The sequence below is a fragment of the Lolium perenne genome, chromosome 4 (assembly GCF_019359855.2).
Source record: "Lolium perenne isolate Kyuss_39 chromosome 4, Kyuss_2.0, whole genome shotgun sequence".
NCBI classification, from domain to species: domain Eukaryota; kingdom Viridiplantae; phylum Streptophyta; class Magnoliopsida; order Poales; family Poaceae; genus Lolium; species Lolium perenne.
In genome coordinates this window covers 339,011,298-339,024,561 of record NC_067247.2, presented here as the reverse complement: position 1 = coordinate 339,024,561, position 13,264 = coordinate 339,011,298, and the positions used below count along the sequence as shown (strand labels likewise).

The following is a 13,264-nucleotide window of genomic DNA, read 5'->3' as shown; positions in this document are numbered from 1 at the left end:
GTCTGGCCTTAATTGATTGTGCCTGGCAATGTCCTTGGTGGAGGCATTTGTTTTGAGAGCGGGGGCTAGTCCGTAATTCAGGTGTTGTCTTGGCGGTGGATGTATTGCTGTTGTTATGCCCGAGATACTGTAGCGGGACTTTTGTTTCTTAGTTTTCTTTTCTTGTTTTTTGCTGTGTGCATCCGTAGTGCCATTAGGGTGATGAGTTGTTGCAGAGGTTGGGTGTAATTGGTATCTTCTTGATATTAATATATTCCTTTTATCGAAAAAAATCCTTCTCTAAGTGATACTAGTAGGAAAGATAAGTCAGTACACAGCAAGTACCGGGCGGCTTACAATGTAGCCACTCCATGTGCATGGTGGATTGTGTGCACAGTGCCCGGCATCGATCCACTTAATCTGTTAATCGATGCGTTGCTTTGACCTTTCCTTGATCAGTTTATGAGCCCAAGACAGACATAGCAGCCAAGTTGCAGGTAGTATTGCCAGAGCATATCTAGTGATATCTCACCTCATTTAATATTATGATACCACTTTTAAAATTTTAAATTATGAGTGCAAAAAAATCTAAATAAATTTGTAAGTGTTCATGAGAAGTGTGTTTAAATTTTCTTTAACTTGCAGAACCAAATTTAAAATACTACAAAAACAAAAACAAAAAGATCCAACATGAATACGATCATGTTGCTACCATGAAACAAGCACTGTTTTCAGGATTTAACTATGATTAAGAATTAGTTAAACTATAAGATGATTATTATTGGTAGAAACTTGGTGTCACTAGGAAATGTATTTCGATATGAATCTAACGATATCAACTTTGTGTAACACAATACAGATATGGTTGCTTAAATGTTTGGTCAAACAAACCTTGAAACCATCGTGTCGCTTATTCATTGGAATAATTTATTATTACGGAGTAGTAATAAACATATGTACAGTTACGCAGTTTCCGTAGATCTAGTGCAGTTCCCCATAGACACTCTCCTTCAGCTAGCCCCCTGCTTTCCACACAGTCTCATCAGTCATCACTCCTTTACTCAGCTGTAGCTTCTACAGCTGAGAAGAATGCTGAAGCCGAGCGTAGACGAGCCACTGCTCGTTGCCACCGGATCCGAGAAGGGCAATGAGAGTGCCACGGCAGCGGAGGCGAAGCGCCTGTTGCGACTAGCGGGGCCGCTGGTGACGAGCAACGTCCTCCAGTTCGCGCTACAGTTGGTGTCCGTGATGTTCGTCGGCCATCTCGGCGAGCTTCCTCTCGCCGGCGCCTCGCTGGCCACCTCCCTCGCCAACGTCACTGGCTTCAGTTTGTTCGTGAGCATCTGTACATTTCATTACTGCAAGCCTGCAAGTACAAGTATTTGGCAAGTTTATATTCATTGTTTCCGTGACCAAATCGAGCTGCAGGTTGGCATGGCGAGCGCGCTGGACACGCTGTGCGGGCAGGCGTTCGGCGCGCGGCAGTACCACCTCCTCGGCATCTACAAGCAGCGGGCAATGCTGGTTTTCACTCTGGCCTGCGTCCCCGTCGTCGCCATCTGGGCCAACACCACCCGGATCCTCCTCTTCCTCGGCCAGGACCCGTCCATCGCCGCCGAGGCCGGCACCTATGCGCGGTGGCTCATCCCGTCCCTCGTCCCATACGTACCTCTAGTGTGCCACATCCGGTTCTTGCAAACGCAGAGCATCGTCGTGCCGGTGATGGCCAGCTCCGCCGTCACGGTATTGACCCACGTCCTCGTGTGCTGGGCGCTGGTGCACAAGGCTGGCATGGGGAGCAAAGGCGCGGCGCTGAGCGGCGCCATCTCCTACTCCGCCAATCTGGCCATGCTGACCCTGTACACGAGACTGTCGGGAGCTTGCAAGAGGACGTGGACTGGGTTCTCCATGGAGGCATTCAAGGAGCTGCGCCAGTTCGGGGCGCTCGCCTTCCCCTCCGCGACGATGGTTTGGTGAGACGAATCAAACTTGTTTCTCAGCTAGTCTTCTTGCTCGGTCATCACACGCATATGCTATCTCTTGAACTAATCAATGTAAAATTACTTGCACACATGTGCAGCTTGGAGTGGTGGTCGTTTGAGATACTTGTGCTGCTCTCTGGTCTTCTGCCTAATCCTATGCTCGAAACCTCAGTATTGTCGATATGGTAATGAATATAACCTTTCCTTTTTGCATGTACACCCTCAGCTCTCCATTCTAAAAAAACGTCATAGATTTGTCTAGCTAGGAGTAATTTTTAGCAAAGTTTTAAATAACCCGGTTATAGACTTTCGAGAGGTCTCAGGCTACAACTAAGGCCTTCATAGGCTAAAACGGAAATAGCCACTAATAGCCCGGCTATGACAATTTAGCTCCAATTTAGTCTTGTAGCCACTAACTTCCTGCTTAGCTAACTCAAAAAATTTGGTCCCAAAATTTTCTGGCGGCCCAATTTCTAGCCAATTTTTTTGTCCCATAACTAGCTGCTACATGCTTTTGTAGTTTTGTTGGTCATGTAATATTTGACATAACTATATCCTGACTTGCAGCTACTTTTTTTCGATAAAGGGAATATATTAATATCAAAACGATACCAATTACACCCAGCCTCTGCAACAACGCACCATCCTAATGGCACTACGGATGCATACAGCCAAAAAGAAGAAAAGAAAACTAAGAAACAAAAGTCCCGCTACAGTATCTCGGGCCTAACAACAGAATACATCCACCGCCAAGACAACACCTGAAATACAGAATCTCCAAAAACGACGCCTCCAAGAAGGGAACAGTGCGCGAACACCATCGTCGCCCGATCAACGATCTTAGGTTTTCACCCTGAAGATAGTCCCCGCTCTCAAAACAATGCCTCCAACAAGGTCATTGCCAGGCACAACCAGTTAAGGCCAGACCTTGGGTTTTCACCCTGAAAGGTAGGACTCTGAACTTCACCTGTGTTGTCGCCCCCACTTTCATACCGCTGCTGTGAAGCCCGGAACACCAAGCAAGTCCCTCAACAACGCGGAGACTTGAACCTCCCTTAGCTAGTCCTCCCCTCCGGCCTTCATGAACTTCTCTTCTTCCGACTTTCATCATGGATCCATAGTCACTTGATGTCAACACAGAAAAAGAGCTTCGCGTCGCTCCCTCCAGAACCAATCGGTCGGAATAAAAGCATGGGTGCGCACGACCGAATACCACCGATCCAGCAAACTCCAGGCAAAAAGCACTGTTACATTCGCCGGCGGAGCCTTCCGGAACTCAACACTCCGGCTAGATCACGAGTCCAGGCCTCCGGTAGGTCTTCCTCTTCACGCAAGAGAGACCCTAGGACCACCGCCTTTATTCAGGTCGGACCCCCACGTCGGCGACCATCCCGGGCTGGCCACTCCAACCCTCCACCGGCGACTCCGTCGCCGGCTTCCAAGCATCTCCATCTCGCCGCCGGAACGCGGTGATAGATCGATAGATCCACCACCACCAACCGCAGGCCAACCCTCTCCGGCGAAGAAGAGGGCCACCTCCACCGTCTTACCCAAGGCTGCTGCCCCGGGCGACCTCGTGTCGCGGGTGAAGCCCGAGATCGTCTCCACTCACCGGCGAGAGGCGGGGGGAAATTGGCGCAGGCCATAGCCTGGCCGCCGCCCACCACCAGCCCCTGTCGGAGTGCTGCAGAGCCGACGGGAGGAGGGAGGCCGCAGCGCTGGTCGCCGCCGCCCATCCCAACCGCGCCGGCCGAGGGAGAGCCGACGGGAGAAGGGGCGCAGCGCAAGCCGCCGCCGCCCAACCCATCCGCGCGCCCGCCATGCGTCGAGGAAGGGGATCCGGCCGCCGTCCACCAGGCGTCGACGAGGAAGGGCCCCCGCCGCCGCCACACCCCGAGGGTCTTTGCCCCGGCGGCGCTAGAGGCGGCGGCGGCTGCGTTTAGGGCTGGGGAGGAGTTACGGGAGGGCTGGGTCGTTTAGGGGATCTACCCTGTTCAGAGGTAATATTCACTTGCAGCTACTTAATGATGTGAATATGGATGTAACTATATCCTGGTTATTCATATCTCTTATGTGATCATGTTAATATGTAATGCACATGTGAATTATTGATATATATACACAAATATTGCTGCCAATATTTTGATATTTTCATTATTTAGCAAACCGATATATGACTTTAGTTGCGCATTGCCCGGCTATAGACTTTCGGAGCTTCTGAGATCGCCGGCGCAATAGGCTATTGCCCGTTGTTTTAAACTTTGACTTTCAGATGCATCTGAACACAATTTATTGTATAGATAAATTTAAATTTTGACAAATCTCCGACATCCCTTTTAGGATAGATGGTGTACTATAATTCAACCTTGTACTTATTTCTAAGTTGTGCATTATTGAGTTCTGCAGTCTTAATACCGATGTTCTCATGTTCATGGTGCCATCTGGTCTCTACGCAGCCATAAGGTACCGTTAGATTCACAAACACAATGTGAGATGCTTTCTCCGTCGATATGCTGATGGGTGTTTTCCTGCATAAATAAATAGCACACGCGTTTCCAATGAACTTGGTGCCCGTAAGCCTCAGGCAGCAAAGCTAGCAACCAGACTAGTCATATGCATGGCCTTGTCTGAAGGATTAGTTATCTCTATTACAATGATTCTCCTACGTGAATTCTGGGGTTATTTGTACAGCAATGAGGAGGAAGTTGTCACATACATCGGCCAGATGATGCCGGTTCTCGTGATATCCTTCTTCATAGATGGAATGCATACTTCTCTTTCAGGTACTTATGAGCATAACTAAAGTACCATGTGTTTCAAAAATAGCCGCAGAAAATACTCTTAAACATGATAACATGATCATTATGTGTACTTTTATAGGGGTGCTAACTGGATGTGGTAAGCAGAAGATCGGCGCACGTGTCAATCTTGCCGCTTACTACTTGGCAGGCATCCCCTTGGCAGTGTTATTTGCGTTCTTCCTGCATCTGAATGGAATGGTATGTACTCAAGTACCACTCTAGCATCTCATTTCACTGACAACATGAATATGTCTGAAAGACCTGAACTTGTTGTGATTCCACTAGGGGCTTTGGCTCGGCATCTTTTGTGGCAGCCTAACAAAGCTTATATTTCTTATGTGGATCGTACTTTCAATAAACTGGGAAAAGGAAGTAAGAACTTGCAACTCGTATATTACCAGATATTTTCCATTGTAAAGCGATATCTGATGGCTTTTCTTGTTTTCTATTTTGGTTTAGGCAATCAAGGCACAAGACATGGTGTTAAGATCTTCTCTTCTAGTTGCATGAAGATAATATCATGCAGAAAAATCCCAATTCGTGATGCGACCAAACATGGAAGCAACCGGTAATTGATTTATACATAGAGAGAAAATGTAAATATTGTTACCTAAGATTATCAAGTAATAAACATGCTCTCTATTTTTGTGGTTGCACCGGGATCCTGAACTTGACCTCCTAGTTTTCGCATGTGGGAAAAAGGTAACCAGCATGTTGGATATTTTCGATACATTTGCAAGCACTATTTATTTTAATCTGTATATTTATAGGGTATCTCTAGGACTCAGTCTACTGACTTAGTGCTCAGTAGAATAATGTCAATGCCTTTTTTAGTTGTTTCTTTAAAAAAATGCTATTTACAATCTAAATGTTTTTTCCAAAAACACACAAGTAAATTTCTCTCCCTCTCATAATCGGAAAAATAAATTATGCAACAAAAAAATCGGTGTTCCACTCGGTGCACAATCAAAAATATTTCTTAGTTGCAACCTCGCTTGCAACTGGAATCTCAGTTGCAACCACACTTGCAAGTGGGAAAATCTTAGTTGCAACCATTCCTGGAACCAAAAAAAATCTCACTTGCAGCCATGCATGCAATTGGAAAAATCTAAGTTGCAACTGGAGAATATCTCGGTTGCAATCCTGTTTGCAACTGCAAAAAATCTCGGTTTCAACCACACTTGAAACTAGAGAAATCTCGGTTGCAACCACACTTGCAACTGGAAAAAATATCAGTTGCAAAAAAGCTTAGTTCTAACTAGAAAAATATCAGTTGCAACTCCATTTGCAACTGCAAAAAAAAAACAATTCAGTTGCAATCACATGCATTTGGAAAAATAATCTCAGTTGCAACTCTACTTGCAACAACAACAAAATTCACTGCTCTACGTCGCAACAAACTTTCATAGTTAGTTATGCACAAAATGAAAAGAAATGAAAAAAGCAAAAACATAGAAAAAAATCAAGTGCGACACTTAATATATTATAAGGAATCTTGATCAACTATCAAGCAAATGAGATCTATGGCTTGGAGGCATGAGTAGTCGGGGCGTACCGTGGAAGTCGCGGGATCGAAACTTACCTAAGGCATTTCCATTTCTATGTTTGCCTCTTATTTCACTGGGCTGGCCATTTAAAACCCCTAGGCTAGCTCTCAGTCTACTAAGAATTAGCAAATGATTCCTAAATATTTGGTAGGTGTATGCTAGGGTGCCTAGATATGGCAATATAGATACTAATACGGATACGATGACACATCAATTTTTCGAAAAGGCAGATATGGGGATATGTTTGTATATTACTTATATCTAGCACAGGTCGGCTGGTAGGATACTGTGGTAACAATTTTAATGGCACAAGAGTTCATAAACTGTGTAGAATGATCAATTTCTATCATTCTTTCATATTGCTGGTAGGATACAAAATGACATTCAAAGAGTAAGTAATACCATTCCATATTTTGCTTGTGAGTTACTGAAGGGGATAAGACCGACATTGTTTATTTGGATGGTAAGCCTACGATTGAATCTGTTCATATCACTATAACACATATACTGATAGCAAAACCTGTATGCAGCGATCACTGGTACAACTGAATCAAGTAATACAAATGTGATACATATTCTGATTCTACCAGAGAAAATGAACAATGAGATAAATTGGATATATCCAGATAATTCATGGGAACACAAGAGCGTACTGGTCATAATTATAGTGTGATCATACATATAGCCTGGTTCGCATGATAGCTGGACACAGCGACACAGAGGTGTTGTAACTCGGAAGTTTGGCAAATAAAACATGGAAATATAACTGCATACTGATTGTAGATACAGTACAATTTGCAAGGTTGATGGAACAACATAGTTACTACAACTCAGAAGTTCAGAAGTTCACAGATAGATAGATTGCATGTTTTAACATGGATTACATCGGCAGTAAGCAAAAGCAAGCCCTGACCTGATGCCTACGCGCCACTGCCATCAATGCGACACGGGATTTTCTCGCAGCGCCATTGCTTCCTAAGATGTCTACCTCCATCCAAGAATATATATTGTAAGTGAATAATGAGGTATCACCTTCTGCAGCCATGCTCGATGAAGATGTGCTTCATCTACTGCACCAATCTAACACGCCATGTGTCCCCAACCGTGTGGGCGGTGGGCCATTCATACTACAACACAATATCGTTTTTCGTGTTCGCATATTATCTATGAAATTCAGACATTACTTAATGTTGGTAGAGTTTGCAATTCTGTAAAGGTGGATCAAGATCAAGTTAGGGTTAGTGATTGTCTCGCCAACTTGGCAAGGAGAGGGTGTAGGACTGCATTCATGTTCGGTCAGGGGTCTGATGTGTTTCTTCATGAGCTTCAACAATTAGAACAACGTGTACGCTCTATTTTTACTAAATAAAGATACGGTTTTACCAGCAAAAGAAAATGTAGAATCAAGCATTGGTTAATGGAATGGCCGAACAAAATTTATTCGTGCTTAACCGTATATCCTGTAAGCCGAGTCATATATCCATTGTGTACTTCTGAAGCCATGCACAACCCAGAGTTGAGAGAGGCGAGAGATGAACAGGTCAGTGTCGTCGTACTAGCTTTGGATTTTTTGCATCATCTCAATGAAATAATCTGCCGACACACCATGACACGAGTATAAATATGGGTGACATGTACATGTACTCGATCCCCCAGCACACAGAACAAAAGTAAGCAAAACAATGTACCTGACCGTTGTTGCGTCCCTGTCAGTCCCGGAGCCCGGACGGCCGTAGTGGCTCGGAATTGTGGCTATGGCGCTATGCCGCCTACGCTATGCGTTTGCTGATTGGAATGTTCGAGTTGTTTGCTTTACGTGGGAGAATATTTAAACACACGAAGCATCGTAGTCGTGCAGCCTGAATGGACTTGTCAAGGAAAGCAGTTTTAACGTATTTCACCGTGCGCAAGGAAGGCTGTTTCGACGCATCTCACGGCACTTCCTAAGTAAACTGTGGAATATTCGGATGGCAGCAGCAGTCAAGTGTATGACTGTATGTGGTTTGGAACATCTGAAACGAGCTCAAGAAGGATTTTCCAGGACAAGAAAATGTATCCGAAGGGGTCGCTGGTGCAAAAAAAAAAAAGCTGTTTCAGCTCACTCTAGTAGGAAAAAGCTCATTGGTAATTACATTGTTAAGTACTCCATCGCCGTCACCATAGCCCGGTGTCGATCTCGTCGTCATCGCCGCCCATCCTCGTGCATAAGTAGTGTGTGCGCAAAGATGTAAAACCCTGTTGTAACGAAACAAAGGCAAAATGAGCACCAAATATGGCCAAATCAAGAGCATGCCTCATAATTATACATCGAACATATAAATTCAATGGACGAGGCTAGTGATCCAAGTAAGATAGACAATTAAGATGATTTGTATTTGTGCATAGCTCACTTGCACCGTCTTGGGATCACATCCAAAATTGAGGAACTCGTGTAGTCAATTTAATCATCGACTACTGCAATGAAATAGAAGCAAAATGAACGTCAAGTAGGGACAACTCAAGAGCATGCCTCATACTTATACATTAGACGCACAAACCCCATGAATGGGTCTAAACTTGTAGCTCCACCACAATTTAATCATCGGTCGTTGCAAGGAAACTGAATCAAAATGAACATCAAGTAGGGCCAACTCAAGAACATGCCTCATACTTATACATTGGACACATAAACCCCATGGATGGTGCAAATAAATCAACTACGATGCACAAGATTTATATTTGTGCATATCATAAGGCTCACTTGAACCATCCTGGGATCACATCCGAATTGAGGAACTTATAGAAGTTCCACAATAATTTAATCATTGGCTGTTGCAACAAAATAAAAATAAAAGTACATTAAATAGGGCCAAATCAAAAGCATGCCTCATATTTATATTTTGGACACACAAATCACAAATTCGGTGAGAGTGAACCAAGTAGGATGCACAAGATCCGTATGTGTACATATCACATGGTTTGCATGCACCATCCATGGGATCACATCCAAAATTGAGAAACTTGTAGTTCCACAACATTTTAATCATCGACATAATCAAAATGAATATGAAGAACCAAAACGAAACATGGTCAACTCAATAACATCTATTTGTGCATATCACAAGGCTCACTAGCACCATCCCGATGTCACATCCTAGGATCAGACAACGTCATCGCCCTACACGTACATCATCCCTCATCCGTTGTTGAGACCCCACTGTGCCACGCCTCCGATGATGAGTCGATCATATTCTTTCATTGATACTCCCTCCGTCCAAAAATATTTGATCTAGATTTTATCTTAAGTCAAACCTTTCAAATTTTGACTAACTTTATTTTAAAAAGTAGCAATACATATGCTGTCAAATTGGTAAATTATGAAAGTACATTTCAAACCGAATCTAGTGAAACTAATATATTGTCATGAGTGCCGCAACATTTTTCTTAAAAAATGGCTAAAAATTCAAATGCTTGATTTAAAATAAGAGGTAGGAGTACACTTATTTATTTCTCATGGACATGGCCCATGAGTACTGATACGAGATCAGTCACTTTCTCATCAATGGATGGTGGGCATGCACCTCGTGCCATGCCACCACTTGAAAATCTAATAAGAAGAGGCCACGCACACTGAAACAAAAGGCACCGTTAATCGATGACCTCATGGTGGATCAACATATTTATTCTCAAAATGAACGAATGTTCACCAAAAGGAAAACAAGTACCAAGTGCTCCTTGTCGACCGTCCGTATTAATGAGTCGAAGAAAAACAAGGTTATGTGAGCGCATCAATAACGTTTCCTCCCTTATACAATTATTATCCTGGAAAAAGTCTTGTCAAGTTCAAAGAGCAGCCATGATATCCTACATGTATTGCCTTTTTTGTTTTTGTTTTAGGGCAGCATGCAACCACCAACAGTTAGCAGTAGTGGTCTTTCCAACCAAGAATAGCCTCAGAAGCCAATAAAGCAACCCTAATCATAGCATCCATTTGGTCGTTTGATCGGAAAAAGAAACAATATATCGGGGAAAACGTGTCAAGTTGCACCAGTTTCCCTTTTTCTTTTCACGAAGACGCCGGTTCTATTTAAGATGCCATGACGCCGACCCTCATTTGGTGGATATAGGTGTAGTCGTATCCATTTAAAAAAGATCATTTAATAGTTTTGGAAAAATTTGAATTAATTTTTCATGTACATATTATTTTGATCCTTACTCGTGCAAGTTCTCAAGTGAAAATACGACCATATATAGCCTATACGAAAAAGAGAAAATTAAAATTTGTATTTCTTTGAACAGTACGAATCCAATCATTATAGTGTTATTTTGCATCTTGTCATTTTTATGTAGGTCACAGAGAATAGTAAATTTTTCTTGAGAATTGGCACGATTAAGTATCAAGATAATATGTACATGCAGAAAAATTTATTTCAATTCAAAAAAACTTTTAAAAAACAATCTTTTCTAGTCTTGAATAAACGGATGCGCTTATACTCATCTTCAACTAGTCCTCCGTTTCTAAAAAAGGTTCGCAACTTTTTTTTTCTAGATGCGGATGAATCAATAGCTAAAATATATCTGTATAACTCCGTATCTAAACAAAGTTACGAAGCTTTTTTAGGAACGGAGGGAGTAGCTGCTTTCTGCCATGACGCTTTCTTTTTTCCAAAATGGTTAAGATGTCATGGGCTAATGAATTGTTATTGACGAGCTATTGGCCATTTCGGACAGTGTTAGTCTCTAGCAGGTGGCAGGTTAGGCTATATCCTGAGCACTTCTCTTTGCATTATTTTTCGGCTGTATGTCTGTCTTGGACTTTCTTCTATTAAATACGATAGACCTTTCAGTGTGTATTTTGGAAGAAAAAAAGGTAAAAAACAGGTGATGCCAAGGATCACTTCGTTTCATAATTTTAAGCTAATTTACCAAACGAAAAACGGAGGGAGTAATATTTAGTTCAAGGATGCACACCAAGACACGACACTCCATTAGCATTCCAATCTGAAAGAAACTCATGTGACTAAGGTATATGCCCGGCCCGGGAGGCTGCCACTGGTCGGATAGGGCAATTTACCATTATCAAGAGTCAGGAATGACCTCTACTTTTTTTTTTCTCCAGGGATGCTAAAGTCAGTCCAACCATCGACCGAAAGCTCTGCCTTTTTCCTCTTCTCATTTTTTTAACAGGAATACTTACGGCTTAAGCTACCGATTTAAGACGCTAACCCAGATAGTAGCTCGGTGGTTGCATAGCAGATTAGCAGTAGTGATCATCTTTGGTTAGCTGAAGTGTGACTAAGCGAAGATATTAGTTGGGAAATAAAGAGCGGCTATTATTGGTGGCTTGCCCCCGGTCAGTGTGTGGTGATCGGTTTCTCTGCTTTGATAGGCTCGTAGGGTCGTAGGGAATGGTCCGTGGCGATCTGCTTTGATATGCAATGAAAAGCTGAAAACTACGGCACGGCGCATCGAGGCTGTATGGCGACAGGTCGGGACTGAGATGTCAAAATCTTGGTGGTACTAGTAATCAATTTGCTGGTCGGCAGAAATAGCTTTCCAAGCAACCACTGGGCTGGCCCCCAGGATGGGATATTCTAGTGTAGTTTCGGACCTGGTGAGTTCCCTGAACCCAAGGGCACTGGGCATATGACTTTCTGTCTGAAACCTGAAGGAACAGTCTGAAGAACACAAAGATTTCACTCAAATTTCAGTCGTATGAACAAATATTATGCAGCTCGAAGTTTGCAAGCAAAAAAGAGGACATGTAATATGTACTGGAACGGTGAACAAGGAGACGATCGAACAGCAGACGGCTCTGTTTCATTCACATACCCCAGGCATCATCATCGTCTACATGAGAGGCGACTGATATACACGGGGAGGAATGGACTACACACCTCAGAGCACACAGCAACACACGCCGGCGGGTGGTAAATACAGACAGAAGAGACCATAGAGAAGTCAATTTCCGGTAAGTAAAGAGCTAATTAGGCGGCAGTCGATGAAGAAGACGAAAGACGCTCCCGCCTGGCGACCGCGCGGCGACCTGGAGCGATCGGGGGCGGGGCTAGATGTCCCTGCAGAGGCGGAGCCTGTCGGCCCACGGCTTCGGCTGCCGGAACCTGCTGTGGCGCCTGGGTGGCGGCGCCGTCGAGGTGCGGCTGAGCATCTCCCACATGACCCGCACGTCCTCGTACTCGCACGTGCTCACCTCCTGCCGGAGCCGCCACAACCCTGCAGATCAAGAGTAACCAGCGACGCCGGAGTCAGTTCGCAGTCCAGGCTAGGTAGTAGCCATGGATCCAATGGAAGAAAAGCACAGGAGCTCTAATTCTTACCTGACTGGCGAACCCCGAAGCGGGCGGCGACGCCGAGCCAGACCCGCCGCACCGGCAGCACGACGCGCTCCCACCAGGAACCCATCGCCGGTGGTCGTCTTCGGATTCGGTGTCGCCGGAGACCAGACCAGACAGCAGAGCTCGAGCTACGGAGTATCCTCTTCCTCCTCTGGTTTCCTCTTCTCCACCTCCCGGCTATGACACCGGGGTCTGGGTCCTCTGCTGGGCGCCCGTATATGTACACGCGGGGAGACAAGTACCGAACCGACCGCACGCACCCGCCGATGCTTCCATTCTCCAGGTCGCCGACACGCGGGCCCGTCGTGGTGGTCTCCCGTGGGGCCGCGGTGCCGTGAGACGGGGTACCGGAGAGGGCAGGTGCGGGGGTTTGTTAACGGGGGGCGGCGGGCACGTGCCGGAATCCGGTAGGCGGCAGTCGCCACACGTATGCGCGGGTCCTGATAAAGCGGGGCCCACCCTGGATTTTCATCTGCGCGCGTGTGTGGCGGTTGAGCGGTCGTTACGGGGCCGTGTCAGTGGATGATGGATCGACCGATGGAGTTAGGTCGCCCGCGCGTTTGGGTCCTTGTCAGCTGCTACTGCTACTAGGAGCAAACCTGGCCAACGGGCCGTGCCTC

The 13,264-nt window shown here is 45.0% G+C and overlaps 2 protein-coding genes across 2 annotated transcripts; one reads left to right on the top strand and one right to left on the bottom strand.

The window, feature by feature from the left end:
- Window positions 1-983: 983 nt before the first annotated feature.
- LOC127296603 (protein DETOXIFICATION 16) lies at window positions 984-5,408 on the top strand. Its single transcript, XM_051326762.1, has 8 exons — window positions 984-1,314; window positions 1,408-1,952; window positions 2,060-2,146; window positions 4,368-4,424; window positions 4,506-4,744; window positions 4,842-4,960; window positions 5,048-5,134; window positions 5,222-5,408. Exons 1-8 carry the CDS (start codon window positions 1,069-1,071, stop codon window positions 5,270-5,272), a joined length of 1,431 nt encoding a protein of 476 aa, XP_051182722.1. The 5' UTR covers window positions 984-1,068; the 3' UTR covers window positions 5,273-5,408.
- A 6,680-nt stretch (window positions 5,409-12,088) lies between these two features.
- Window positions 12,089-12,840, bottom strand: LOC127296602 (uncharacterized). Its single transcript, XM_051326761.2, has 2 exons — window positions 12,627-12,840; window positions 12,089-12,522 (listed from the first exon to the last, which is right to left on the bottom strand). Exons 1-2 carry the CDS (start codon window positions 12,709-12,711, stop codon window positions 12,356-12,358), a joined length of 252 nt encoding a protein of 83 aa, XP_051182721.1. The 5' UTR covers window positions 12,712-12,840; the 3' UTR covers window positions 12,089-12,355.
- Window positions 12,841-13,264: the final 424 nt, after the last annotated feature.